General features: G+C 58.6%; 2 protein-coding genes across 2 annotated transcripts; one reads left to right on the plus strand and one right to left on the minus strand.

Annotated features, from left to right (window-relative positions):
* Window positions 1–3,105: 3,105 nt before the first annotated feature.
* Window positions 3,106–18,663, minus strand: COPE (COPI coat complex subunit epsilon). Its single transcript, XM_032412496.1, has 10 exons — window positions 18,489–18,663; window positions 13,146–13,208; window positions 11,714–11,814; window positions 9,178–9,330; window positions 7,922–7,975; window positions 7,599–7,680; window positions 6,484–6,639; window positions 4,570–4,638; window positions 3,455–3,529; window positions 3,106–3,305 (listed from the first exon to the last, which is right to left on the minus strand). Exons 1-10 carry the CDS (start codon window positions 18,612–18,614, stop codon window positions 3,258–3,260), a joined length of 927 nt encoding a protein of 308 aa, XP_032268387.1. The 5' UTR covers window positions 18,615–18,663; the 3' UTR covers window positions 3,106–3,257.
* Window positions 18,664–18,870: 207 nt separating this feature from the next.
* Window positions 18,871–26,775, plus strand: DDX49 (DEAD-box helicase 49). The gene is made up of 13 exons (XM_032412499.1): window positions 18,871–19,101; window positions 20,783–20,906; window positions 21,878–21,963; window positions 22,053–22,174; window positions 22,480–22,667; window positions 22,814–22,954; window positions 23,673–23,748; window positions 24,030–24,106; window positions 24,288–24,385; window positions 25,092–25,166; window positions 25,914–26,002; window positions 26,083–26,154; window positions 26,245–26,775. Exons 1-13 carry the CDS (start codon window positions 18,987–18,989, stop codon window positions 26,431–26,433), a joined length of 1,452 nt encoding a protein of 483 aa, XP_032268390.1. The 5' UTR covers window positions 18,871–18,986; the 3' UTR covers window positions 26,434–26,775.
* The last annotated feature ends 18 nt before the right edge of the window (window positions 26,776–26,793 follow it).

Raw genomic sequence — 26,793 nt, forward strand, 5'->3', positions numbered from 1 at the left:
CGGGCCCCGCCGGCCCCGCCGGCCCCGCCGCCGTCCCCGCCGCCGCCATGCCGCCCGCTCGCCGGACGCCGCCGCCGCTTTGCGCCCGCCCGCGGTAGCCGCCGGAGCCGCGCGTCCCGCGTCACGCGCCGCAGCTGGGCCGGGGGCGCGCCGGCCGGAGCTGGGGACCGGGGGGCGGGGCCGGCGTAAGCTCCGCCCCGGCGGGGGCGCGGGCGGCGGGGACTTGGGGCCTGGTCGCGACGTCCGAGACCCTGAGGGCGCGCGGGTGCTCGGTCTCCCGGAGGCAGCAGCGGCGACCACGGGCAGATAAGACCCGGAGTTGTTGCGACGCGTCCTGGAGCCGGGCCCGCGCTCCTGCTCATTTTCCAGTGGAGGAAACCGAGGCGGGGAGCAACGGGGGGAGGGTGTCTGCCAGGCGCCTGCCCGGCCTGGACCCCGTGTCCGCGCCCCCTGCCCCCGCTCCGTAATGCCCCTGCCCGCTCGGCTCCCCCACCCCACCACTCGGTGTCTGCGATGTGGGGCACGGTGAGCACCAACAGGCAGTGCCCTTCAGCGGTAACTCTTTCCCTGCCCTCAGGGCCACCTGCTGCTATCCGTGACCCTGAGGACCTGGCAGGCCTCCCTCCCCCGCAGCAGGTTAACACGGCCTGCCTGCGGAGAGGCAGAGGGAGTGGACACCCACCTGCTGGGACTCAGAGACTGGATCGAGACCGCTGGCTCCATTGGGACCACCCCTGGTGATACTCTACTATCCAGTGACCAGGCCCTGTGTCTGAAGCCCCCACTGGCCATGACCAAGGACACCAGTCATCTAGTGGGAATATCACCTTCCCTGACACTGACAGCCCCCCAGGACTCCCACATTCCTGTGTTCCTCCTTCCCTCCCACCAAGGACGTCATCCCAAAGCCTTTAAGATGCAGAGTGAAAATCAGTGTGGGCCCCACAGGAGGCCTGACCTGACCCTCAGGTGCCTGGGGGAAAACAGGCAGGAGGACTGAGGAGGCAACATCTCTCCTCCTTCCCCTCAACCTTCATCCGGTCCAGCAACACACTCAGTTGGCCCTACCTCTGAATGTTCACGAATTCAGCCACTTCTCTGCACCTTCACAGCCTCCTGTGGCCCTGGGCCCCCCTAATGCCTCTTGCCTGGTATCCTGGCTTCCTCCTGACCCTGGACAGAGGCCAGAGGGAGTCTGCTTGCTGTTCTCTGTTCACAGCCCCCATGGCTCCCATCATGCAGAGTAAAAGGCCAGCTCCTCACCGTGACTCACAACCTACCGTCATGCTCTCCTCTCCACCTTGCTCCCCATATGCCACACTGGCCACCTCACTGTTCCTCTAGCACCCCTGGCACAGTCCTGCCTCAGGGCCTTGGCACTGGCTGTTCCCTCGGCCTAGAATGCTGTTCCCCCAGGTGCTAGCAGAGACCTCCCCTCACTTCCTTCAGACTTTACCTACAAGTGTCACCTGCTCAGCACACCCCTGACTTTCCCATCAGTCTTCTTGGCAGTTGTCACCATCTGCTCACCGTATCTCCTACTCATTATTCTTGAACATGCACTCTGTGTGGGCCAGGGTCCATCCGGCCCATCAGACCAGGAAGTGACAGGCCCAGCACGTTGGGGGTATGAGGCCTGCCTGGCCTGGTCACGTATTAAGGCTCAGCCCGAGGCCAGAGAACTGACTAATGCTGCAGCTTGCCCAGCAGGCAGAGGGGCCTCGGCGATCCTCAGCTAGCTAGCCGTGCCCCCAGAGGTCTGGCTGGGCCTGCGGTGCAGCCCTGGACCTTCCAACTCTCCCACCTCTGCCCTCCCACCCAGCGCTATCTGTCACTATCTGGTCACCATGGCAGCCATCAGTAATGGGAGAGGCGCCCCCGCCCACCAGCCCAGCCCCAGCTGCCTTGAGTTTCATCTTGGCGGGGCCAGCTGGGAGGCCACCAACGGGTGGATGCAGGGCAGAAAGGGAAGGTGGCTCCTGGTGCTGGCAGCTGGGGCCTGACAAGCGGCTGCTAAGGTCCCAAGGCTGGCGCCCCTTCCCTGTTCCACCTGACGGCAGGCCTCCTCTCCCCCGGGGAGCTCATCCCCAGGCCCCCCCATCCCCACCCCTGCCGGATGCCTTTGTCACCTCTCTCCCCTGCTGAGCTCCTCACCAGGCAGGGAGGGGATAGGGCTGGGCCCTGCCCCTGGGATTTCTGAGCTCTACGTCCTGTCCTGGCGACGAAGCACCAGGTTTCAGGCAGCCACCTCGGAGGCAGATGAGGCCAGATTCTGGCAACACAGGTCCTCCCTCCTTCCTGGGAGATGCCCAGACACTGACCTCAGGACAAAGGGCACAAAGCCCTGTCCAGCTCACGGAGCCCAGTGCAGCCGCAGGGGCTTTGCAGGGCCTGTTCATGCTGCCTTGAATGAATGCTGGTCCCCCCAGAACCTGGCCTGGCAGATCCTTCTAATTGTTTGGGTGGTGACCTCATCTGAGAGGCCCAGCCAACAACTCTCCCCTGCTCGCTTACCACCCTCTCTGGACAAGAGGGGCCAGCTGGTGCCCTGGCTTTCTCTTACGGAAGGGTGCTCGCCATGGGTCTCTCCAGGTAGAGAGCTCAGCGCCTCAGCCACTGTGGCCCTCCCGCACCCACGGCCCCCACAGTAGCAGGTCTCAGTCTTGGCGGAGGACTGCCCACAGGGCAGCAGTGAGGAGCAGGGGACAGGTCGGGCGGGGCGGAGCGGGCGTGCATTTACTCCTTGCACACACCCTCCCCATATGACTGAACTGAGGCCTGAGTGCTTCCTACCTCCCTTGCCACCTACAGACCACCCTGGGATACCGGCTTGGAGTCCTGATGCCCCGGGTGATGGCGATCCCCACTCTGTACCTCAGTCTCCCTGGATGCCAAGGGAGCTTGGGAGACACGGCTGTGCCGCCCGGAGCTCAGCATCATGAGGTGGCTGTCTGAGGGGTGGGCAGTCGGGGCAGCTGCTGCTTACAGGCCCTGGTCTCCAGGGTTCCCCTCCCAGCAAAGGCCCTGAGGGACGGTGTCCAGGACCCTCCCTTCTGAGCCTTGGTTCCCACATGTCCCTCCGCAAGTGGCCAGAGCAGACATGGATCAGGTGGAGATGTTTATTGACAAGAGCGGGGATGGGCTGGGCTTCCAGCCTCCGCCTCTGGCCAGAACAAGGGAGAGCGCACGAGGAGGGGTGCCCTGAGGGCGGCACGGGTCGCTGTCCCGTGGCTCAGGAACCACGGCTGGGGCGGGCCTCACGCGCTGGGAGCGTACTGCAGCACCAGCCGGTCAAAGTCGTTCTCCTTACACGCAGAGTGCGGATGGCAGGGGCGGGGGGTGGGGGGGTAGGAGGAGAAACAAAGAGAACATGAGTCAGGACCCCTGTCACTGGCCTTCCCCGGCCCTGCCCGGGGGTCTGGGGACCTGGGATAGACCGACGGCTCGGGCTCACCTTGGCCTGGTACTCCTTGATGAAAGGGTGGGACCGGTGGGCGTCCTTCAGCTGGGACAGGTAGCGGTTTGTCACCTGCAGCGGAGAGGAGGCCAGGTGAGCTGAACAGGGGCCCCCAGGCGCCTCTCACATACAGGGTGAGGGGAGGGCTAGGGTGGGGTGGGGGCTGCCCAGCTGACCCCAAGCAAGAGCCCCCGTCTTCCGTCACCTCCATCAGTCTACCCTGGAATCTGGCAGATGATAGGACCCTCAGGGCTGGGGCGGGAAGAGGGGGGGCAGCTGACACAGAGCCTACACTCAGCACACAGTGGAAGGAGGCACCACAGGGTTCAGGTGAGTGGGGTGGGAGGGACCCAGGCCCTAGGAGAGGGCGGAGGGCCAGGAGGAGCGGAGGGCAGGTCGGGGGGAACAGGGCTGGGAGGGGAGGTGGGTTTGTTCTGGGCACACTGTACGGAGAAACCCCAGAGGTCTTGGTATTAGAACCTGAACCCCGGACAGAGCCCTTGCTGCCGCCCTTGCCCCACCTCCCCAGGCCCGCCCCCACTACATGGGGCGGGGGCAGCTGTCTCCCTGAGACTAGGGCTTCAGTGCTGTTTGTGGGGTGAGTGGGAGAGTAGTCCTGTCTGCTATACTGCGCTAGCCCCGAGGCTGCCCGGGGGCCCTTCTATAAGGCATGGGTGACGGACTGCCAGGAAGCCTGGGGGTGGGTCCCCAGCCAACTGGGCCAGCCAGCCACCTAAACAGTGGGGCCCCCGAGTTCTCCCTCCCCCCCCCCCCGCAGACAACATGGGCCCCTCTTCTCTGTTCTTTCGCCCACCGTCCACCCGGAGGCGGCACAGGTGGGGGTCCCGGCTCAGCTGGCCCTGGCCTGGGCACGCTCTGAGACACGGCCCACAAGTTCACAGGGCCCACGGGAGCAGCTGGCCTACAGCCTCTGCACCCGCAACACCCCCTTCCCAGGGCCCCTCGCACTGATGGCAACCGCACCCCCTCCAAAGGAGTGGCTTTCTGCCAGAGACCCTGAACTTCAGAGCTGGGGCCACACCACAGACCCCTGCCCACCTCAGGCTGGCGCCGTGGAGAGCAGAAAACCTCCCTGCGCCCAGGGGTCCTACCTCAGGGGGCTTGCCCAGGTGCTGTGACAGGACGATAAGGTTGATCAGTGTCTCTGGGTGGCCACTGTCCTGGAAACACAGGGACATAAGCGATCAGGGTCAGCTCCCCCAGGGCCCCGACTTGGCCTGCCCACTCCCATCTCAGGTGCTCCCACTGACCCAGGGTGAAGACATGACCCACACAAGGTCACACCCTCAGAGGTGGGGCAGGGGGTGGGGCTGGGAGACCCAAAGGGCACCCACTGGCCACTCTGCAAGGCGGTGACCTCAGGGCCCTCCTTTCTGCCTGGGAGGCAGTGTGGTGGCAAGGGGGGCCCCAGCCCCACTCCACCTTCCTGGCCTCCCTGCCTCTCCTTGCCTCTCCCCTGCCCTCCCGGCTTCTTCCCCTCTGAGCCTGTTGTCTCATCTGTGGGCCAGGATGAGACAGACCCCCCTGCCGGTCGCAGTTTGGGAGGGGTTATTTATCACACCAGTCACAAAGGAACAGAGCCCAGCCCAAGGCAGCCTGAACACCATCACAAGCAAGCTGTCCCTCTCACTGCAAAAATGAGGTCTGAGACCACGGGGCAGACCGCGCCCACCCCTCCTGCTCACCAGGGCCCTTGGCAAGAAGCTGCCGGGAAATTACCAGAACATCCAAGCAGGTGACCTCACCCCACCCACCCACACGGGGCTCTGAGGCACAGGGAACCCTGGGAACTGGCCCCGGACCACCTCAGCCAGGAAGGTCAGACCACTGCAGGGAGCCGACTGGGCACTCGGAGCAGAGACACAGCAACCCGGACACAAGGTTGTTGTAGGTTCGAGGGACCTCTGCACAGACCCGGCTCCACTCCATGGCTGCTCTTCTTTGGGAGACTCAACGCCTCCCCACTTTAGTTTCCTCAGCAGTTGTCATGGGGGACAATGGCACGTGTTCACAGAAGCAAAACGAGGGGAACGCCAAAGGAATGGGAAGGACAGTGGGAAAGCATGGGGTGGCCCACAGGACCGGGACGACGACTGAGGCCATGGCATGCCTCGGGCCATCGAGGGGTCAGGGCCACGGGGCAGTAAGCCAGCCCAGGCGGGGTCGCAGAGAATGAGGACAGTTGGGTGTCATTTAACTGGGGACCCCGTTGCCCTCTCCTTCTGGGCCAGAGACGCCCCACCAGGCCAGGCATTCCTGACGAGCCCTGACTGCACCCAACAGTCCAGCTAAGGTCAGAGCCTGTCAGGAAGGCATGGTGGCCGGCATGGACACAGGGCGCCCTGGCAGGGCAAGGCACCTCCACGCGTGCAGCCCGAGGAGCACCTGACTGATGGCCCCTGGCCCATCCCTGATCTGCAAACAACTGCCTGATGGTAACTCAACACCTCACACAGGTAAAGGGGAGAAAGCTTCCTACCGGTGTCTGTTTCTTGTTAGATCACGAAATGTTTTCAAAAAACAGAAAAAACTTTGACATTTCCTCTGATTATAAAAGTAACACACAAGACCTCACATGTTGGTTGGGGGAAGACAGCGGGGGCTGCCCTGCCAGGGCCCCACTCTCAGTCCCTCTTCTAGACCCAGACAGGCAACGTCTCCTGTCTGCATCCCGCTCTCCCCTTGGTAATGAACGGCAGGCATCTCTTCCAAGTACTGGCTCAAGTGAGGAGTCACATCAAGAGGCCCCCAGGCCCAGCAGCCAAGGTGATAGCGAGACTTTTTGCTCAGCTCAGGCCAGCTGAAGCCCAGGCCGACGGGATCCTCCCATTTCTAAGAGAAGCCACGATCAACATTTCTATTTGCAATCTGATTCTTAGCTGATTTGGTGTTAAAATAAATTCCTGCGTGGTCACATGCCAGGCCCATGGGGCTGCCTCTGCAGCCAGCCCCGCGTCCCCTGCCGTCCCCACCGGGAGCCTCGGTGCAGGCTGGGCCTGCCGTACCTTGTCCAGCGCCTCCTGGAGCACGCCTTCGGCGGCCTCCCATCGGCCCTGGGCCATGTGGCAGGCCGCCTGCCCGTTGAGCAGCAGCAGGGTGGAGGAGCACTTGTCAGCCATTTCCTGAAAGATGTAGTAGGCGTCCTGCAGCTTCTCACCACCCTGCAGGGACAGTTCCAACATCACCGGTTTGTCACCCCGCTTCCCAGCCCTACCACCTCCCGCTCCCTCACAGAGCAGGGTGACGCCAGCATGCGGGCACTTCGCTGAGGCGATGCCGGCGTGGCCAGCGCGAGGAAGGCGGTCCCTGGAGCCCTGTCACCGGCATCCTTCGTTCAGAAGAATGAAAGGCTCTGTCTGCCTGCTAAAGACGCAGCACCGCTCTTAGAGGGGAGCCTGAGGCCAAGACGTGCTTGTGAAAAAACGCAGAGCTGGTGAAGAGCGGGCAGGGTTCACCCCGCTAAACTAGATACTGGAAGCCAGCTTGGGTGAGGCTCAGTTCCCCAAGGCCGGTGCAGGCGCATGCGGACGGGGAACACATTTTAAGCAGCCCATACAAAAACAAAACAAAAAAAAACGACTTAGAGAGAGGACGCCCAGTGCCAAAAGCCAGAAAAGGGGCCATTGCCAAGAAAGGGGGGGGGGAGTGGGTGCCCAGGCATGGGGGGAGATAGGGGCTGGGCACAGGGGAAGGTGTGTGTGTGGGGGGGACACTGTCCATTGCCCAGTGCCAGGAGCCCAGGGAGCAAGCTGAGCAGGAGCCAAGCCCAGGGTGAGCCCCGGGAGGCTGCACTGCCAGGCAGGCCCACTCGCTCCATCAAGTCTGGTTCCAGAGCACCCCAAGCTCATTCACTCTGGCTTTGGCCAAGCTGCTCAGCTGTGAGGAGCCAGGAATGGGGCTGGGGCTGAGCAAGGTGCAAAATGTGCCGGGGCGCACTGGGCTGGGGGCTCCCCTGGGGGACGGGCCCTGGCCCCAAAGGAAGGAGCAGGTCCGATGTGTCCAGAGCAGCCTGCACCAGCACCCCCCCCACAGGGGCAGCCAGCACTGGATGCAAGGGGCACCTCCCACCTCCCAGCTCTCTGACGCTCCCTCGTTCCCCCAGCACGGCCCAAGGGCTCACCACAGCCAGATTGACCCATGCAGTGGCCAGCTGGGTGAGGGTAGCATCCTCGTCCTGGTCCTGCATTTTCTTCAGCTCCTTCCTGGGGACAGAACAGAAGGGTAGGAGGGAGCCCCCCGCATTCCTGCTCACAGGGCACACAGTGGTGCCGGCTCGAGCGTGCCGGGAGCCCTGACCCGGCCGCTCCCACTGCACACTTGGGAAGCCCACCCCAACTCTGCAGGTCCCACCGTCCATGTCACAGAAGGAAACTGAGGCAAGGACGGCACCATCCCTCGTCCCAGGCAACACCCTGCAGGGAGGGTCACATGGGAGAGACGTACCGGGCGAGGTCTAGGCGGTCCAGCTTCAGCAGGATCTGCACGGTCATGGCCATGCTGCAGGACAGAGAGGCAGTCAGCCGGCACCCTCGCCACTCTGCTGCCTATCGGGGCTCCCCTGTGTGGGCGCCACCTCCAGGAACATTCCTAGGAGTGCTTAGGCCACCAGCCCTGCCTTGCCTAGGGCGATGCTGAGCCACACTGGACTCAGACCCAGGCACTGTGCGCCGGGCCAAGCCTCCCACTGCTCCCCAGGGCCCTGGCTCCCTCATTTCACCACTGAGCACACGTGGGGCTGGAGCTTTCATGAGGTCCCAAATCGTCCCACTCTGACTACCCTGAGGCTGGGCATCCTTTCTGCGCCCCACTCCTGGTGTGAGGGGGACACTGGCCACCGCCCAGTGGCAGGAGCCCAGGGAGCAAGCTGAGCAGCCACGCCCAGGGTCAGCCCCAGGGAAGGCTGTGGGTCCAGTCACAGAGGTGCTGCGTGGGGCAGGTGCTCACCCCCTCTGGTTCCCGCACCCGTGGCTTCCCTCTCTGCCTGACAGCTATGACCACCAATGACGTATGTAGTCACTTGTTCACACATTTTCCCGCCCAGATCAACCTGTGTAGGAGTCTGAGAAATAGTTACAGAGTCTGCTGCTTTGTAAGCTGTGTGCCAGACCTATTTCTAAACCGCCACAAATCCCTTTCTGGATAGAGCAGGGACAGAAACAAGAAACAAAAATGAACCTGTAACCAACCAACCAAGGGACAGCAGGCCCCAGAGAGTTCACAGGGGTGGGCTGTCGCACCCTCCAGGACACAGCGCTGTAGATGCAGCGCTGGCCGGAGTCACCTCCTGGGGCGGGGGGTAGAGCCTATGGCACGCCGCAGGCCCCAGAGTGCTGTGAACGGGAGGGCCTGGGGGAACGCGGGGAGGACACGGAAAGGCCCGGGCCCAGGGACACAAGGCTCCGTGGTGGGGGTGGGGATACAGAAACCACAGGCAGAAACAAAGGTGCTTTCTCCTCTGCCACCGGGAACGGAGGGTTTCCAGCCCTGGGAGCCGTGTCCTTGGGAAGAGCAGCCCAGCCGTGCAGAAAGGACCGAGGACGGGAGCTGCAGCCTGAATGGGAAGCCTGGGCCCCACCGGTCTCTGCCAGCAGCCCCCCATTGTTCCCATGACAACGGCCAATGAGGCACTGAGCAGCCTGGAGACCAGAGGGGCCGCTCAGGCCGCCAGGCCTTCCCTCTGGAACAGGGAGGACACTCACCACTCTAGGCTGTCCCCCTGGTGCAGGGCACGCAGGGCTGCATCTGGGTTCTGGTCGTGGAAGTAGATGGAGGCAGCCATCAGCAGGAAGGTGGTGTTGGTCACATCCACGCTCCTGCTCATCTCCCGGTCCAGCTCGGCCACAATCGAGTCCCTGCAAGACAAGGCTGCTGAGCGCCTGCAGCCAGGGGTGGGAAGCAGCCTCACCCCCAAGGGAGCAGACAGGTCCAGAGAGAGTGGGTCAGGCGCCCAGGGGGACACAGCAGCTGCAAGCGGAACGGGCCCAGCTGTCTCCGTCGAGCCCCACTGGGTGCCAGCTTCACCGCCTTCCCACCTGGCACTTTCCACCATTATGCAAAGAAACTGAGGCCTCGTGAGGAGATGTGGTGCAGGAGGGCCATGTCTACAGAGCAGCGCAGATGGCTGCCTAGGCCTACGGATCCAGGGGGCTGTAGTGTCCACAGCACCCTGGACGTGGAGGGCCGGGCCAACTCGCCAGGGACGCCTCTCTGGAGACAGGAAGCCACACAGATGAATCTCACCCTGATGACATCGCTGCCTCCCCAAGGAGGCCGGCTGCTCCTGGCACGTAGGCCACATGCTGCGCTGGGGGCCAGGCGGGAGTCAGGGCTCCGCCAAGGATCAGCCAGTTCCCCCACAGGCCATAGAACATCTGAACCATGATCTGCTTAACTAGAAAACAGAGCCAAAACCTGTTGTTCCAAAAGGCTGCTGAGCAGCTGACAGGAGAAGGGAAGGGCCAGGCCCCGAGTTGCCACCAGACAAAAGCTGCTGTTCAGGGTCCACGGGATCTCCACAAACACGTGCATGGCACGTGGGCTGCTGGGGGGCTGCTGGTCAGGATCTACATCTAAGGCCCTGGAGGATGGGGACACTCCTGTCACTGTCTTCGTGACCACCAAGGTGCCTGATGGACAAATGACTTCACATCTGAGACTATTTCCCGCTCTGCACACCCGGACCGCATACAGGGTGTGACAGAGAGTTGGCATGGAGCCCTCGTGGCCACCCCATGATGTTCCCTGCCTGGGAACCTACTGAGAGTAGACATGCCACCTGCCATTGTTAACGTGATGCGAGCATCATGCGCTCTGTTACTCAAACATGTCATTGTTCACCTACAGGTGCCGGGACTTTCTCCACAGCCTGCTTGCTGGGCTGGCTAAGGGGCAGCAGTTTGGGCTGCCAGGACGGACGCACCCTGAACCCCTCTGCCCTCCTGGGCCCCTGCCCCAGGCCCCAAAGCAGCCCCTGCTCCTAGAGGGTCCCAGAGTCCCCTCCTCTTCCGAAAGGAGACTAGGGCTTGTCACCCTGGCTCATGAAGTGTGGAGAGGGAGAAAGGATAGCCTCAGGAGCCTGCCTGTCTTGGTGTCCTGGGGCTGCCGTCACAAAGCACCGCAGACCGGGAAGATGCAAAGAGGAATAGACTCTCTCAGAGAGAAGAAGCTCTAGAAAGCAGGAGTCTGATATCCAAGTGTGAGCAGGAAAGGTTCCTTCTGAGGCCTCTGAGGGTGAATCCATCCCAAGCCTCTCTCCTGGCTTCAGCTGGCTGCCCACAGTCCTTGGCACCCCTTGGCATCTGTGTCACCCCGATTCTGCATCTTCACACATGCCTCCCCTCTGTACCGTTCTCTGTCTTCTCCTCTTCTGTCTCTTATGAGGACACCAGTCTCTGGATTCAGGGTCCACCCTATATCCAGGATGATCTCCAGATCTTTAACTAATTACATTTGCAAACACCTCATTTCCAATGATGTTACATTTGTGGGTTCTGGGGATCAGAACCTGGGGGCCCCCATTCAGCTCTCACTGCTGACAAGTAAATCCCCCTGAGCCTCAAGCTTTAAGGGAGAAAGAGCCCAATCAGGAGCCGGGGCACATAATGCTGCCCTCCGTAAGGGCAGTGGTGGGGGTCACAGCAGGTGGTCTCACCTACACCTGGGACCCAAAGACAAGCCTCTGTGGCCCACAAGAGTAGCACAGTATCAATAAGGTCATGATCAAGTCCTGATCTAAGGAGTTCCACGAGGCAGAGATTGGGGAAGGCTGTTCTGTGAGGCTCCTTGCCGCTAAGAGGGATGCTCCAGGGTGAAGGTGGGCTCTCGGGGCTGGGCAGGGGGGCAGAGGAAGACCCACAGAGCAGAGTGTCTCCATGTCATGGGCTAGGCTGTTGCCCTATCCCAGGCACCCTGTGGGGAGCAGATTTGAACATAAAAGTTCCTAATCCCAGGGGGGCCTCACGACCAGCCATTCCTGGGGTGGGGGAAAGGGTGCAGAGGAGCCGTGGAGCCCGCCGCGTCATGCTGGTGCCCCACGGCACGGGCGAGATGGGGTCTCACGGCTCCCACCTGCAGAGACAGAGGCAGAGCCCATAAGCACCCGGGCAAGTATCCTGGGCAGCAAGAGAATGAATGGCTCACACAAATGCCCCCGCAGGGTAGCAATGTGCTTTCACTGAGGCTCGGGGAGGTAAGAAGGTGGGGAGAGAGAGCCCACCCCTGCCCTCCCATCCTCACCTCCGGCTGTCGTTGGCCAGGTACTCGGCGAACATGCGCACGGCCTGGAGCTCGGGGGCCGAGGAGGGCTTGATCTCGTCCAGGACCACACCATACTTCCTCTGCAGTCAAGATAAGCATGCCGTCAGCTTGGCCTACTCTCTGCTGTGGGGCTCAGACTCGGCCTCCTGGAGCACACGAGAGCTTCTTAGGGCTCTAGCAGCGCCCTGGCAGAGCCCCACTGCCTGGAACGAGCGGCCGCCACCCCCAGGGACCCCCCCCCCCCAGGCTGCCAGGGCCAGCCCTGCTACAGCACCTGCTGGGAGCCAGCATGGCATCACTTGTCACCTGTCAGGCCATGGTACCCGCCACTCTAGCTGAAGACTCCAGCTGTCCAGCCCCCAGGGCTGAGGTGACGGGGCGACGGCCCTGCCAGCTCTGGGGGGAACGCGTCGCCCAGGGACAGGGGTTCTGGGCATCAGGACATACACCCCCTCCCTGGTGACACACAGAACTGGTGGTGGTCACTGCTGGGAGGGGAACTGGAGTCAGGGTCGCATTTTCACTACAACCCTCTCTAGGTGGTTTTGATGTTTTTGCTGCCACCTACAGGTGTTCTGCTGTGTGTACACATCGTACAGATACATCACAAGGAGATTCCGAGGGACACTAGGGCAGCCCCTCTGCTGGGGGCCACACATACTGTTCACTGTCAAGGGCAGGGGGCAGGGGGGGTTGGGGGGTTGGTCAACGGGAGGGTGGGGTCCCATCAGGCTCCAGAACACTCCACAGAGGGAAAGATATGAACAGAACCAGGAAGCCACCCAGAACCAGGAAGCCACCCAGGGAGGTGGGGGCAGCCACAGAGCCATGTGCCCAGGACAGATCACAGTCCAAGACTGAAGCCGGGGGGAGAAGGCAGGTGGGAGGCCGGCTGCCGGTGGGCCTTGGCAGGGGAGACTGGGACAGGGCACAACTCGGTCCTGTCTGCACCATCTGGACTGCTTGCACGCCCAGGGCAACGTTCCTAGAGCCTGGAATAAACTATGGCCTCGACTTAACAGCAGTGTCAACCTTGGTGCATCCACCAATGAAAGCACCCCATCAATCTCAGACGTGAGTAATAAGAAAAGCGGCCTGTGGGCTGGGGGTGGGTACATGGGATTCTCTTTACTATCTACTTGATTATTCTGCAAACCTAAAACTGTACTAAACAAACAAAACCTACCGATTACATAAAAAAAGAAAAGGGAGAAATCCCTACACTGGTCCTTGGGCCTGGTGAGTCCACAACCTCAGGGACACGGCCACCTACTTGTGGAGGCCACACCGGCTGCTCAAAGTCCTGGACTCTGCCCTCCTTTGTCTGGCGTCCCCACCCCCGTCCCCACCCAGCACTCTGTTCCTTTACTGTGTTGTCCCAGGGCTTTGGAGGTCACTAGCCCACACTCACCTGTGCAAGGTATGCTCTGTACAGGAAGACATCCCTTTCCACGTCTCTCTCCGGGCTTGAGGGCTGCAGAGACAGAGACAGCTCAGGACGCTTGGAGCCCCGTGCCAGACACGTGGAAGCCAGGAGCAGGCAGCTTGCCCAGTGGACACTGGGCCTACGTCCCAGCCCTGATCTTGTCCAAGACCACCACCACCCTGGGAAGGGGGCTCAATCCTCACCCACATCCGTCCAGGTGAAGAAAGTGGGGCACCCACTCCAGCGGCCCAGCAAGGGGCCAGGGTGGAGCCCACGCCTTTAACCACTGGACATGTGGCCACTCATACTGATAGGCACCCCCAGGGTGCAGCGGATCAAAACAGAAGCTGCGCAGTGGTATGGGTGGTCCAAGATGTTGGGGGAAAATGCCCCAGTGCCTGGGTTTGTAAAAGTAGAGAAAACAGGGGCGCCTGGGTGACTCAGTCAGTTAAGTGTCTGCCTTCGGCTCAGGCGGTGATCCCAGGGTCCTGGGATCGAACCCCGCATCGGGCTCCCTGCTCAGTGGGGAGTCCACTTCTCCCTCTGCCCCTCCCCCGGCTCGTGTTCTCCCTCTCTCTCTCTCTAATAAATAAATAATATGTTAAAAAAAAAAAAAGAAAAAAAGGTAGAGAAAAAAGGCCTGGGCGGAGTCCCATGCAGAGGTGGATGGGTGATTCTCAAGAACCGATGGGACCCAGGAGATGTGCAAAAGGGACTTTACTTTTTGTAACAAATATTTCCATGCAGCCTGTTCCTGTCCCGTTTTTGTCCCGAAACACTTTTTAAACATGGAAAACAGAAGAGACAAAGGTCTGCCTCACTCAGAGGACCTTTCTGGGAGAGCTCAGCCGGCTGCCCAGGCACAGGGACATCCGCGTCCAGCCGGGGCCATGCTGCTCAGCCCCGCCGCTGTAGAGCCGGGGAGCCCTGGTGAGGGGATTTCACACACTGCTCACTCTGGGACTGTGGGGAAGCCCCCTGAGCCGTGGCCAGGCCACGAGGCTATGGGGGAGCCGACCAGAGCCAGGAAAGGAAGAAGGCTCGTAAGGACTCGGGCAGAAGCTGTGTGGTGAGTGCTAGGCAGATCTCCAGATCTGAGAAAACAGGAATGGCGTGCTTCTGAGCAAATGCTTCTCCGCCATTTGCAGCTTGGGGATAGCTCACCAGAATTACCTGAGAACAAAGCCAGGAGGCCCACACCCACCAATGCCGGCTGACCCCAGAGTGGCCCCTGACTGCCCCCAGACAGCTCAGAGGTGCAGCTAATCCAGAGGACAGTGAGTACCACGGGGGGTTGGGTAGTGATGGGATGGGGGCCACCGTCACTATGGCCACACTGGACCTTCAGCTCCTTGAGGCTTTCTTCACTGCTTCGTCCCCAACACTAGGCAGTACCTACCATCTCGTGGGCACTTAAGAATGTCTGACAAACAAGGAAACGTCACGATGGTGACAGAGCACTACATCCAATCAAGGGCAATGACACCCTGGGTGTTCCACGTGGGGCCACCTCAGCTCAAGTCTGTCAGAGATTGCTGGGGCCACTGTAATGAACTACCATAAACTAGATGGTTGGAAATAACAGCAAACTATTCTCTCATGGTCCTGGAAGCTAGCAGCTCAAAATCAAGGTCAGCAGGACCATGCTCCCATCAAAGGCTCTATAGGAGGATCCTTCCTGGCCTCTTCCAGCTTCTGGGGGCTCCAAGCATTCCTTGGCTTGTGGCCCCATCGCCCCCCATCTCTGCCTCCATCTTCTCTGTCTGCCTCAAACCTCTCTTTGCCTTTTTCTTAGAAGAGCACCACTCATTGGATTTAGGGCCTATCTGAAATCCTGGCTGATCACATCCAGAGATCCCTTATGGAATTACATCTGCAATGATCTTTTTGCCAAATAAGTCATGTTCACAGGTTTCGGGTGAACATATCTTTTAGGGGACACTGTTCAACCCAGTATAGGCTGCCTAAGAGAAGGTTTAGGTGGCCCATGGACCAGAATTAAATCGCATTGAATGGCTCAGTGGGGACAGGGAGAATGGCATGGTTTTGGGCCAGTGCATGTTTCCCAAGTCACCAAAGAGAGAGCAGTTCCCTGGCTGAGAGGCTGGGCTGCAGTGTGCCTCCACCCACAGCGACCACCAGTCCGGTTTCCGTGACTGTTTCCAGTCCCTCTCTAAGTATAGCAGGGCACGCTGGTCCTCCCTTTCAGCAGCGACGGAAAGTCCGAACATTATGACAGGAGAAGACTCAAAGAGCGTACTGCTGATGTAAGTAGAACACACAACAGAAGCCAGACAGCAGAGCATGACTGTGACGCTGAATCTCACAGTGACCCTGGTGAGACAGGTGTCATTGTCCCTATCGGACAAGAGGGGAGACAGGCGCACAGAAGTGCAGGGACCTGGCCCTGGCTGCAGAGAGAATGTAACAGAGCCAGAGTCTGAGCGCAGGTCTGTCTCGATCTTCTCACTGTCTACATGCCCCAGGAAGGAGGCACACAACTGTGGTGGTGAGCCAAATAAGGGACGCCCCCCTGCGATGTCCATACCAGTCCCTGGGACCTGGGAACAGCTTCCATTCTGTCACCAAAGGGACCTCGAAGATGTGACAAAGGTTATGGATCCTAAAATGGGGAGAGTGTGCCGAGTTATGGGGGAGGGCCCAGCCTAATCTCAGAAGCCCTTAATAGCAAGAACTTTAATAGCAGAGGATAGTCAGAAATAATGCAGGAGCAGGAGAAATCCCAGCGAGCCCAACTGTGAGAAGGATTCGACCCGACATCCTGTGGCTGGTTCTGACATGGAGAGACCCCGTGCAAGACCGAGGATTAGAGAGAAGCTTCTAGGAGCTGAGGCTGGCCCCTGGCTCAGAGCTAGCAACCTGGAAGCATATTCTTCCCTAGAATCTCCAGAAGAGACACAGCTTGGCCAACACCTTGATTTTAGCCTGATGTGAGCCATGTAGGACTTCCAATCTACAGAAACTGAGAGATAATGAACTTGTGTGGCTACAAGCTGCCGTTTGTGGTCATTTGCCACAGCAGCATCAGAAAACGAATACAACTGCACAAGTGTCATTTCAAGTGTGACAGCTACCTGAAGTCCGTTTTAGGCTTTATCCCCATGATGCTCAGGGAAACCAGGTACACTGTCAAAGGCCAGAAGCATGACCAAGCAAGCCTTCTCTATTTCAGAGTCCAAAGTCCTCCCAAGCCTCTGGCTGCCTTGGTGAAGAAGTCCTCTGCTCCTTTGCTTAGTGCTCCAATGGCCTCCCACACCTTCAGAATAAAATCCAAACCCCTACTGTGGCTCCCGAGGCCCTGCCTAGGGCCCTGCCCACTTCATTCTCCATCCTCCCCCTGCCTGCACTCACCCCACTTCTGCTACACCAACCTTTTATGCTCGGACTACCCGGAGCTCATCTCTGCCTCAGGATCTTGGCAGCAATTTATGGGGTTAGATGCATCTCAAGGTTCAGTCTCAGGTTCAAATGATGGTCAGAGAGGCTGGGGCTTACCGGATCACTCCCAGAGTCAGCAGCCTCCTCACCCCCATTTTCCAACACAAAACCTTTTTTTTTTTTTTTAAGACAGGTGTATGTGCTGGGTGTTTTTTGTTTTTAAGTTTATTTATTTATTTTTACTCATCTCTACGTCCAACATGGGGCTCGAACTCAAACTCACAATAAAGATCAAGAGTCATATGCTCGGGCGCCTGGGTGGCTCAGTCGTTACGTGTCTGCCTTCGGCTCAGGTCATGATCCCAGGGTCCTGGGATCGAGCCCCACATCGGGCTCCCTGCTCAATGGGAAGCCTGCTTCTCCCTCTCCCACTCCTTCTGCTTGTGTTCCCTCTCTCGCTGTGTCTCTCTCTGTCAAATAAATAAATATAATCTTTAAAAAAAAAAAAGAGTCGTATGCTCTTCGGACTGAGCCAGCCAGGCACCCCTCCAACTCAGCACTTTTTATCTCACCCCTTAAGCACTCAAGTTATTACATATTTACTCACTTCTTTACTCCTTTAACCTCTCTAGGACACTAGGCTATGTGAAAACTAATAAAAAGAAAACTAGTTGAAAACAGAGTCAGGAGGCCAGAAGGGGGAGCTCTCAAGCCCTGACACTCGAGGTCAATGGCAGACCCCAACAGAAGAGAGGTACCATGCATTCCCCACAGGAGGAAACATACACTTTATCACCCTCACAGGAGGATGAAAGATCTTCTCCTTGCCTGGCAACTGCCTAGCCAAGGAGAGACTGTCACAACTCAGGCAGTGAGAAGCCACTAGACTTTGAGCTCCCAGTTTACTCCAATGGATTTTTTTGTTTATAACAGCCCCTCTCAATTCCCCCTTTCCCCTGTGAAAGAGCAGTCCTCTTTGTTCTCTGGACTTGCCTATGGTTTTGCCATAGGTTATACGTCCCAAACTGCAATTATCCATTTCCCCAATAAACCCATTTTGCTGGTAAAATAACTGCCAGTTTTCTTTTTAAGGTTAACAACAAGGAGGGCGGGCAAGACCCTGTCAATTTCACTGCTCTTAGAGAATCGCCAATAGTTCACAAAGTGTCAGTAACGTCCATGTCCCTCCCTAAAAGTTCCTGCTAAAGGACCTGCCGCCCCCTCTTGTTATCCACTGGCTGGGCCCTGCCTAGCAGGGCTATTTTCTGGCTCTCAAATGGCCAACCTCATTCCCATCACTGTCCATCACACCACCCCCTGACTTCTTGTTTATTTACTCGTTTACTGTCTCCCTGAGGAACTTAAGGTTTCCAAGAGACCACGAAGTTTTATCTATTTTATCACTGCTTTGAACCCAGCACGAATACACCGCCTGACCCATAGAGAAGCTCAATGAGGAAATGAATGAATGAATGAATGAATGAAATGAATGGGCAAGTTTGGGGAGAAATAACGGAGCTAGTGGAGCAGGGTAACGTCGAGGAAGCCATTTCTCTCTTTAGCATCCTAAAATGAGAACAAACAACAATCCCTACTTCACGGGTATTGAGGGTATGGTGGCACACGTGGGCTCTCCACAAGTGAAAATTAAAATTACTATTATTAATACTATAGTGGCATAAACACCTCCCTTACTCAAATGCCTTCCACAGCGGAGAACGAGCTCTCAGAGTGAGAAATATCAAAAACTGTCACGGCTTTGAGTTTTGTGATAGGCAAGGGTAACTCCTCACAGCGCTCTGAAGAGATACGTTGGGGGAAAAACGCCGCAAGAAGAAGGAAGATTTTTTTAAAAAATCAGAGCGCGACCAGCGGCCACCAGGAAGCGTCTTTCGCCACCACCATCCCCTCGCCCCCGAGCGGCCGCACCTTCACCCGCTGCGCCTCGTTAATGCACTGCTGGTAGCTGCCAATGTAGAAGGCATTCTTCACGTCGAACAGCTCGTCCACTTCCCCAGAGCCGCCGGAGGCCGGGCCGGGAGCCGGAGGCGCCATATCGCTGTGGTCCCAGTCGCTCCTCTTCCGGAGGGACACGTCGGCCGGAAGCAGGGCATCACCGCAAGGCACGCTGGGTATTGTAGTTTACTCGTTCCTGCCTGGAGATGAACCAAACGGGAATTAAAGGACGGGAGTCGCAAGTGCGACTCGCAGGGCATTCGGGAATTGTAGTTTGATTTTATCGCGCGAGCCAATGGAAATCGGGGAAACATGGTAGGCATGGGGTCGAGGCTGGGAATGGCAGAGCGAGCTAGAGGTGGGTGGGACCACGCAGCTAGCGATCCAGTAAACGGGAGGGTTTCTGTGACGTCATCGGTACGCGCCGGAAAGCACAGCTCACACGGGTGCTCAACGGGTCTGGCGGGCAGGATGGCTGGCTTCGCGGAGCTGGGGCTGTCATCCTGGCTTGTGGAACAATGTCGGCAGCTGGGTTTGAAGCAGCCCACGCCTGTACAGCTCGGCTGCATCCCCGCCATCCTAGAGGGTAAGTGTGGCCTGTCCTCTTCCCCAGGAAGCCCCTCCCCCTCCATCGGCTCCCTTTCCTTCGCGCAGCCTTTACCCACGCCAAAACTGTCAAACTCGCCACTCTTGCGAGGCGAGGGATACCCTTGGGCGTTATGGGCGAGCCTGGGTCCCAAAGGTAGACTGGGCAGTGTTAGCGTTTGGAATGCACAATTGACTCCCTGTGTGTCCGCACACAAGTGATGTAATCCCAGAACTTTCGTGACCTCAGAGCACAGGGATGAATGACTAATCGATACTACTGGAAAACTTTAGTCGTTTGCATTACCATCTTAATTTTACAAATGAAACTGAGGGGGCGCCTGGGTGGCTCAGTCGTTGGGCGTCTGCCTCGGCTTGTGTCGTGATCCCAGGGTCCTGGGATCGAGCCCCGCGTCAGGCTCCCTGCTCCGCAGGAAGCCTGCTTCTCCCTCTCCCACTCCCCCTGCTTGTGTTCCCTCTCTCACTGTGTCTCTCTCTGTCAAATGACTAAATAAAATCTTTTAAAAAACAACAACAACAAATGGAAACTGAGGTCAAGATTACTGGTAAATGCAGGACTCTGGTCCTATGAATCCTCTGCTACTCACTCTGGCCCAACCCAGTTTGCCATTAAAGAGATGCTCTTAGGGGCACCTGGGTGGCTTAGTCGGTTAAGCGTCAGACTCTTGATTTCCGCTCAGGTCATGTTGTCAGGGTCGAGAGCAAGCCCAGCATTGCGTGGAGCCTGCTTGGGATTCTTTCTCTCCCCTTCTCCCTTTGCTTCTCCCCCTTCCCCGCGCTTTCTCTCTCTCTATAAAAAAAAGAGAGAGACAGACAGATGCTCTTAGGAAACCTAGGAAGTACCAAGTTGAGGGTTGAGGGATTAAATAAACAAAGATGAAGAAATCAGTAAGGGAGCCTAGGATGCAGATTGGGGGAGGGCATTCAGGTTTCCCTAAGCCGGGATGCTCTGTGAGGGAGTCAAAATGAGATAGGGGCGCCTGGGTGGCTCAGTCGTTAAGTATCTGCCTTCAGCTCAGGTCATGATCTCAGGGTCCTGGGATCGAGCCCCGCATCGGGCTCCCTGCTCCGTGGGAAGCCTGCTTCTCCCTCTCCCACTCCCCCTGCTTGTGTTCCCTCTCTCGCTGTGTCTCTCTCTGTCAAATAAATAAATAAAATCTTAAAAAAAAAAAAAAAAAAAAATGAGATAGTGACCAGTAGCAGGGCGCCTGGATGGCTCTGTCAGTTAAGCATCTGCCTTCAGCTCAGGTCATGATCCTGGGGTCCTGGGATCAAACCCTGGGCTTCTCCCTGTTCCTCTGCCGCTCCCCCTGCTTGTGCTCTCTCACTCTCTGTCAAATAAATAAATAAAATCTTAAAAAAAAAAAATAGTAGTGAGTAGTAGCATCTTGGGTCGGATGGATGTGGGTTCCACTCCAGCCTGCTGCTCACTGGTTGTGTGTTCTGGGCACATCTCTGAGACTCCATTTCCCTTTCTGTTCAGTGGAGACAATAATGGTCGCACCCTCCGAGAATTTGTCTGTATGCCCAGAATGTAAATGACATAGGCCAGTTTTGGACATATGGTAACTGCTCATGGAACGTTAGCTATTCTAAACTGTGCCCAGTAGAACACTTGTCTACACCTGGAGTATGTTGACGTTCCTTTGCCCTCTGCCCAGGTCGGGACTGCTTGGGCTGTGCCAAGACAGGCAGTGGGAAGACAGCAGCATTTGTCCTGCCCATCTTGCAGAAGCTGTCTGAGGATCCCTTTGGCATCTTCTGCCTCGTCCTGACACCCACCAGGTGAGCCCCCCACAGGCTTTCTGGGTGAGTTAGCCATCTGTGTTTTTAGGCAAGCACCTTTACCTCTCCGAGCACACTTTCCCTACATATAAAATGGGGACAGAAATCATTCCTGTCTCTTAAGGGAGGTACAGAATTAACCAGGATAGTGTGTGAGAAGTGCTGAGCGCAGGGCTTGTCTCATGGCAAGCCCTGGCTAGACAGGAGTTATCAGTAGTCTTGTAGCCCAAGATGGAGACACATCTCATGTTCTTGGGCAGACAAATACGGCAGTTGACATGGTAAGTGCTCTAATGCCAGTAGGAGAGTGTGTATGCTGTGAGGGTGTGGCCTGGGGAGGGGGGATTCGAGGAAGGCTTCATTTCAGGGATGCCTTAAAGGATGACAAGGGTCTCTCAAAGGGACAAGGTTGGGGAAAGAGATTCTAGGCCGAGGGAACTGCTAGTGTATTCGAGCAGAGGTGTGAGAGAGGCAGGGAACTTGGGGTAATTGGGGCCGGGCAGGTTAGAGCCAACTTGAGAAAAGTCTGAGAGTTAGAACCAATTCTGAGTATGTCGGCAGGAGAGGGCAAGACAGGAGGACAGGAAGTGGGCACATGGGCCAAGGAGAGGCCTGGGCAGAGCTGGGGCTGAGGGGTAGGGAAGAAAGGACATGGACACTGACCAGCCCCAGGGGAGAGGGCACTGACGCTTAGGTGTCGGGCTTTGGTGACTGTGGTGTCGAGGCCACTGCTGAGGAGGAGAGGCCAGTTTGGGTGGGACTGGTGGGAGAGGGGCCGTGGGATGTCTGGGTCCCAGCCGACAACAGGGCTCCAGTGCTCAGTATCAGGGCCTTTATCGAGAGGGAACTGGGAGCTGTGGTGGGTGTGTAAACAGGAGAGGGCCAGTCAGGAGGTCTGAGGGATGGACATGGGAATGGGAGGCAGGCACAGAACCCCTATCTAACCCAGCCTGGCCCCTTCACACCCACAGGGAGCTGGCCTACCAGATTGCAGAGCAGTTCCGGGTCTTGGGGAAGCCTCTGGGCCTGAAAGACTGCATCATTGTCGGCGGCATGGGTACAGAGGGCCCAGGGAGGCTCTGGGTAGGGGACCCCCCGTGGCCTCAGGCCACCCACCCAGACCCACCTCTCACACTCCCCCTGCAGATATGGTGGCTCAGGCCCTGGAGCTCTCCCGGAAACCACATGTGGTCATCGCCACACCAGGGCGCCTGGCTGACCACCTCCGTAGCTCCAACACTTTTAGCATAAAGAAGATCCGTTTCCTGGTGAGTCGGTCTGGGGCCCGGATTCATCCATTTGGGACATGTGTCCCGCAGGCCATCCAGCAGAGCTTTAGGAAGGGTGACAAAGACAGCTGAGGGATCAACAAGAGGTGGCCTGTACTAGCCAGGGTGGTGGGGGGCAGGGCCTCTCTGAGGCGCAGAAATGCTTGAGGGAGCAGATGTCCGAGACCTAGACGGAGAACGCTCCAGGGCCCACGTGCAAAGCTGGGAAGGAGGCATGTGGGGGACGCAGGCCCCAGACAGCACTCTCACCCCAGTTCCCCTACCCCCGGCCACTGGTGCTGCAGGTGCTGGATGAGGCAGACCGGCTGTTGGAGCAGGGCTGCACCGACTTCACCGTCGACCTGGAGGCCATCCTGGCGGCCGTGCCCACTCGCCGGCAGACCCTGCTCTTCAGCGCCACACTGACGGACACGCTCAGAGAGCTTCAGGGCCTGGCCACCAACCAGCCCTTCTTCTGGGAGGCTCAGGCCCCGTGAGTCCACAGCCAGGTCCCGAGGGGCAGGGCAGGGCAGGCAAGGGGTGGGGGCCACACCCAACAGAGGTTACTGCACTCGGACGGTGAGGGGCATTGGCTCCATTCAGCAGTAGGGGAAACTGAGCACCCCCCCCCATCCCCAGGGTACGTACAGTAGAACAGCTGGACCAGCGCTACCTGTTGGTGCCTGAGAAGGTCAAGGATGCCTATCTGGTCCACCTGATTCAGAACTTCCAGGACGAGCACGAGGACTGGTCCATCATCATCTTTACCAACACGTGCAAGTGAGCATGGCCCTGCCTCTCTCTTCCTCAGACGCCCTCCCATAGCCCTTTCCGAAGGCCCGAGGTACGAGGCACACCACCTGTCTTGGCACTCCAGGGCCTCTGGTCAGACCAGAGATTTCAGAGGATTCACTCAAGGAAGCTCAGAGAGGTCAAGCAATTTGCTGAGGCCACCCCTCCTGAAGGCAGGACCAGGATTTGGGGTTCCTCAGACCCGCTCTTAACCAGGAGGTGCAGGGTCCTCTGGCTGTCCCCCAGAAGCCCTCTGCAGCAGCCGGGAAGGCCTTGAAGCAGCCTCTTCACTGTATCGGGGTGTCACTAGGGCCCAGCACATTGGCTCCGACACCCAGGCCCTCCTCTCTACAGTCCCAGGGGCCTTCCGAATCCGTTGAAGCTCTTGGGGAGGTCTTTAGGAAGCTGTAGCATGAGCCAGAGTAGATAGGCAGCCTACCTCACATGGAGGAGACCTCCTGAGTGGCTGCCGCCCCCCAAGAATTTATTGGCTACCAGAAGAGGAAAGTCTGGAGGTAGGGCTGACTCATTGGCTTAGGCCAGGGAAGGGGTCGGCAGAGAGGATGTCAGCAAGTGCGATACCCCACACCCCTGCTTCTCCTTCACCAGCTGTGCAGGGCCACCTACTTGCAGTCCTGGGGTGTACTGGGGCGGAGTTCCCAAGACCCTGGCTCTGGAGAGGCTGACAGTGTGTCCGTCCCCCCAGGACCTGCCAGATCCTGTGCATGATGCTGCGTAAATTCAACTTCCCCACTGTGGCTCTGCATTCCATGATGAAACAGGTATGGGACCAGGCTACCCCAGAGATTCCCCCCCCGCCATCCCTAGCCTTATCCCTGGCAACTTGTCCCAGCCTCAGGGCCTTTGCCCACACTCTTCCCTCTGCCTAGAACACTTCCTGCCACCCATTTGCCTTGGTCTGTCTTCATGGGTGAGCCCCGGGAGGGTGGGACTAGCCTGGACTCCACCCTGTTCCCAGGGCTCACACAGTAAGTGCTCAAACATTTGCTGAGATGCCACCTGACCCCTGTTCTTCCCAATTTTCTCCCCGACTTGGCCACAGAAAGAACGCTTTGCTGCCCTGGCCAAATTCAAGTCCAGCATCTACAGGATCCTGATTGCCACGGACGTGGCCTCCCGGTGAGCGGCCCCAGGGTACTCCCTCCCCTGTGCTGGCCCAGTGGCACCCCCACAGAGGGACCAGAGGGCTGACCCTGGCAAGAAGTGGGGCAGTCCCGACTTCACGGCTGAGTGACCTGGGGTGAGTCCCCGCCTTGGTTTCCCCACGTGGACGGTGGCACTGACTGGCCTCTGCTTCCAGGGGCCTGGACATTCCCACAGTGCAGGTGGTTATCAACCACAACACCCCCGGGCTCCCCAAGATCTACATACACCGAGTCGGCCGGACAGCCCGTGCAGGTAAGTGGACAGGGCGGGGTGGCCTTCGGACCCATGTCCCTCCAGCCTGCCCACCCTGTGAGGAACCAAAGTCAGGAGCTGGTGGGAGAAGATGTGGGGATAGAGCCCGCAGGTGAGAGGCAGTGTTCACAAATTGGGGGAATCATCCTTTTGAAAGCAGAGGCGGGAATGCTCTGGTTTCTGAGATTCTGTCATGCCTGGAGTGGGGAGAGGCAGGGATTCTGGGGTGGCGAGACTGGGCCTGGCCCTTCTCTCCTGTCCTGTGGCCTGGGGGCGGGTCACATCAGCTCTGGGCCCATCTCCTCAGCAAATGACAGGTAGCAAGAATGATGCCTATTTGGTGATGCTCCAAGGGCCACGGGCCTTGCCAGCTGTGAGCGCTGTTCCAACGCCGTCACCCTCCCGGAGATGGGGGCTGGAGAAACCCGTGTGCGCAGCGCTGTGCTGAGGCCCGTCGAGCCTTATCGCTGACAAAACTCTGATAGCCGTGCCCCAGAGGGAAATCAGCCCCATCACCCACCCCCGTGTAAGGCCAGCCTGGCAGGAGAGCCGCCTCTCCTGGTGTCCTGTGTCCTCCTCTGCCCTCACCCCGTTCACCGAGCCCTCACTCTGTTCCCACCAAGAGGGGCCCTGAGCTGCCTAGTGGTCACAGCCTGTCTCTGTCAGCTCCTACCTCGTAGCAGGTAACCGTGGCGTGTCCTCGCAGGGCGGCAAGGACAGGCCATCACCCTGGTGACGCAGTATGACATCCACCTTGTCCATGCCATCGAGGAGCAGATCAGTGAGTGGAGGGGCGGGAGGGGCTGGGGGGAGGCGGGTGCTTCTGGGTGCGATGCCCACTCACCCCCCTCAGACACCTGCCGGGCTACTCACTGAGCAGAACTTAAACTGCACCTTCCATCCTGTGCAACCCCAAATGAAGGTTTTTAGCCCAGTTATCAAAAGAAGCTTCCCACAGTGGCCCTCACCTGCCGAAAGCCACATCTGGTGGGAAGGGACTTTGGTTTCTCAGCCTGGGATGTATGGATGGTCCCTGTGGATGAGCCAGAGGCCCCAGGGCCAGGGTCTGGGTGTGTTTAAAGACCCCCTTGGGTGGTTTTTAACGTCTAGCCCAGACCAAGAAGCACTGGAAAATGTGTAATCACTGTACAGATTCCTCTAAAATTCAGAATCTCTCGACTGCAAAGGACAGTATTTGAGTAATCTCTACACCCAGCATGGGGCTTGAACTCATGATGCCAAGATCAAGAGTCGCACGCTGTTCTGACAGAGCCAGCTGAGCTCCCCTAAAGGATGGTGTTTAAAAAAAAAAATACTTCCAGTCAAATTCATAGTGTTGCTAACAGCAACCAATAAAGGACAGCCTATCTCCTTTAGGTCTACAATCCCAGATCTCGTCCACCTGACCCTTTTCTGATATGACCCCATTCTTGCATGCCCCACTGCATGGGGAGCTCACTCCCAAGCCAGAATCCCTCCCCTTGTCTTGTCTGCCCTCTCCCACCCCCTGGGACCTCTGCCCCTACAGAGAAGAAGCTGGAGGAGCTCTCCGTGGAAGAGGCCAAGGTGCTGCAGATCCTCACCCAGGTCAATGTGGTGCGGAGGGAGTGTGAAATCGTGAGTATTGGAGGTCTTGGGGCCCAGGGTGCCCCCTTTGACACGAGGGCCTCCATGATGGCCTCTCCTTCTCTCCCCAGAAACTGGAGGCAGCCAACTTTGACGAAAAGAAGGAGATCAATAAGCGGAAGCAGCTGATCCTGGAGGGGAAGGTGAGGGCTGAGCTGGCAGGTGGGGGTGGGGGGAGGGCTTGCAGGGGGCAGATTGGGCAGCTCGGCCACCTGCGGGTCCTCCCATGTCAGGACCCCGACCTGGAGGCCAGACGCAAGGCTGAACTGGCCAAGATCAAGCAGAAGAACCGGCGCTTCAAGGAGAAGGTGGAGCAGGTGCTGCGGCGGCAGAAGGCCGGCGGGGCCAGCCGCCGGGGGCGTCCACCCAGGGCCCCACCTGGAGCACACTCAGCCCCGGCACCCAGCCAGGGTCGGGCCTGAGCGCCATGTGGCCCCCACCGGCACCTCCTGGGATTCCTTCCCGGAACTGACGGTCAGAGGGCTCCTCCCCTCCCCCTGGGGCCTGCTCAGTCGCTGTCCTTTCGACCCAGGGACACCCATGTTGTGCACCACACAGCTTTCCACCTTGCAGCCCCCGGCTGGCCCCTTCTCAGAGCCCCTGCCAAGGGTCAGGCTGTGGACGAGGAAGGAACACTGGCTATGAGGTTGGGCCCAGCTCCACACATAGTGACCCTGGGTCACCTGGGGGGGGTAGTGGATGTACAGGGCCCCAGAGCAAAGGTGTGTTGCTTGCAGGAGTCACTTAATAAATGGGTCTCTCGACTTCCCCGGTCTGACTCT

Source organism: Phoca vitulina, unplaced genomic scaffold (assembly GCF_004348235.1).
Source record: "Phoca vitulina isolate PV1807 unplaced genomic scaffold, GSC_HSeal_1.0 scaffold13, whole genome shotgun sequence".
Taxonomy (NCBI): Eukaryota; Metazoa; Chordata; class Mammalia; order Carnivora; family Phocidae; genus Phoca; species Phoca vitulina.

Excerpts from the sequence above, each read along its gene's own strand:
- DDX49 (XM_032412499.1), top strand. The coding sequence starts at position 18,987 with ATGGCTGGCTTCGCGGAGCTGGGGCTGTCATCCTGGCTTGTGGAACAA. Across the intron at positions 24,107-24,287 it reads GCCACGGACGTGGCCTCCCG|GGGCCTGGACATTCCCACAG; the intron begins GTGAGCGGCCCC and ends CTCTGCTTCCAG. Across the intron at positions 25,167-25,913 it reads TGCCATCGAGGAGCAGATCA|AGAAGAAGCTGGAGGAGCTC; the intron begins GTGAGTGGAGGG and ends CTGCCCCTACAG.
- COPE (XM_032412496.1), bottom strand. The coding sequence starts at position 18,614 with ATGGCGCCTCCGGCTCCCGGCCCGGCCTCCGGCGGCTCTGGGGAAGTG. Across the intron at positions 6,640-7,598 it reads CATGGGTCAATCTGGCTGTG|GGTGGTGAGAAGCTGCAGGA; the intron begins GTGAGCCCTTGG and ends CTGTCCCTGCAG. Across the intron at positions 4,639-6,483 it reads TCCAGGAGGCGCTGGACAAG|GACAGTGGCCACCCAGAGAC; the intron begins GTACGGCAGGCC and ends CTGTGTTTCCAG.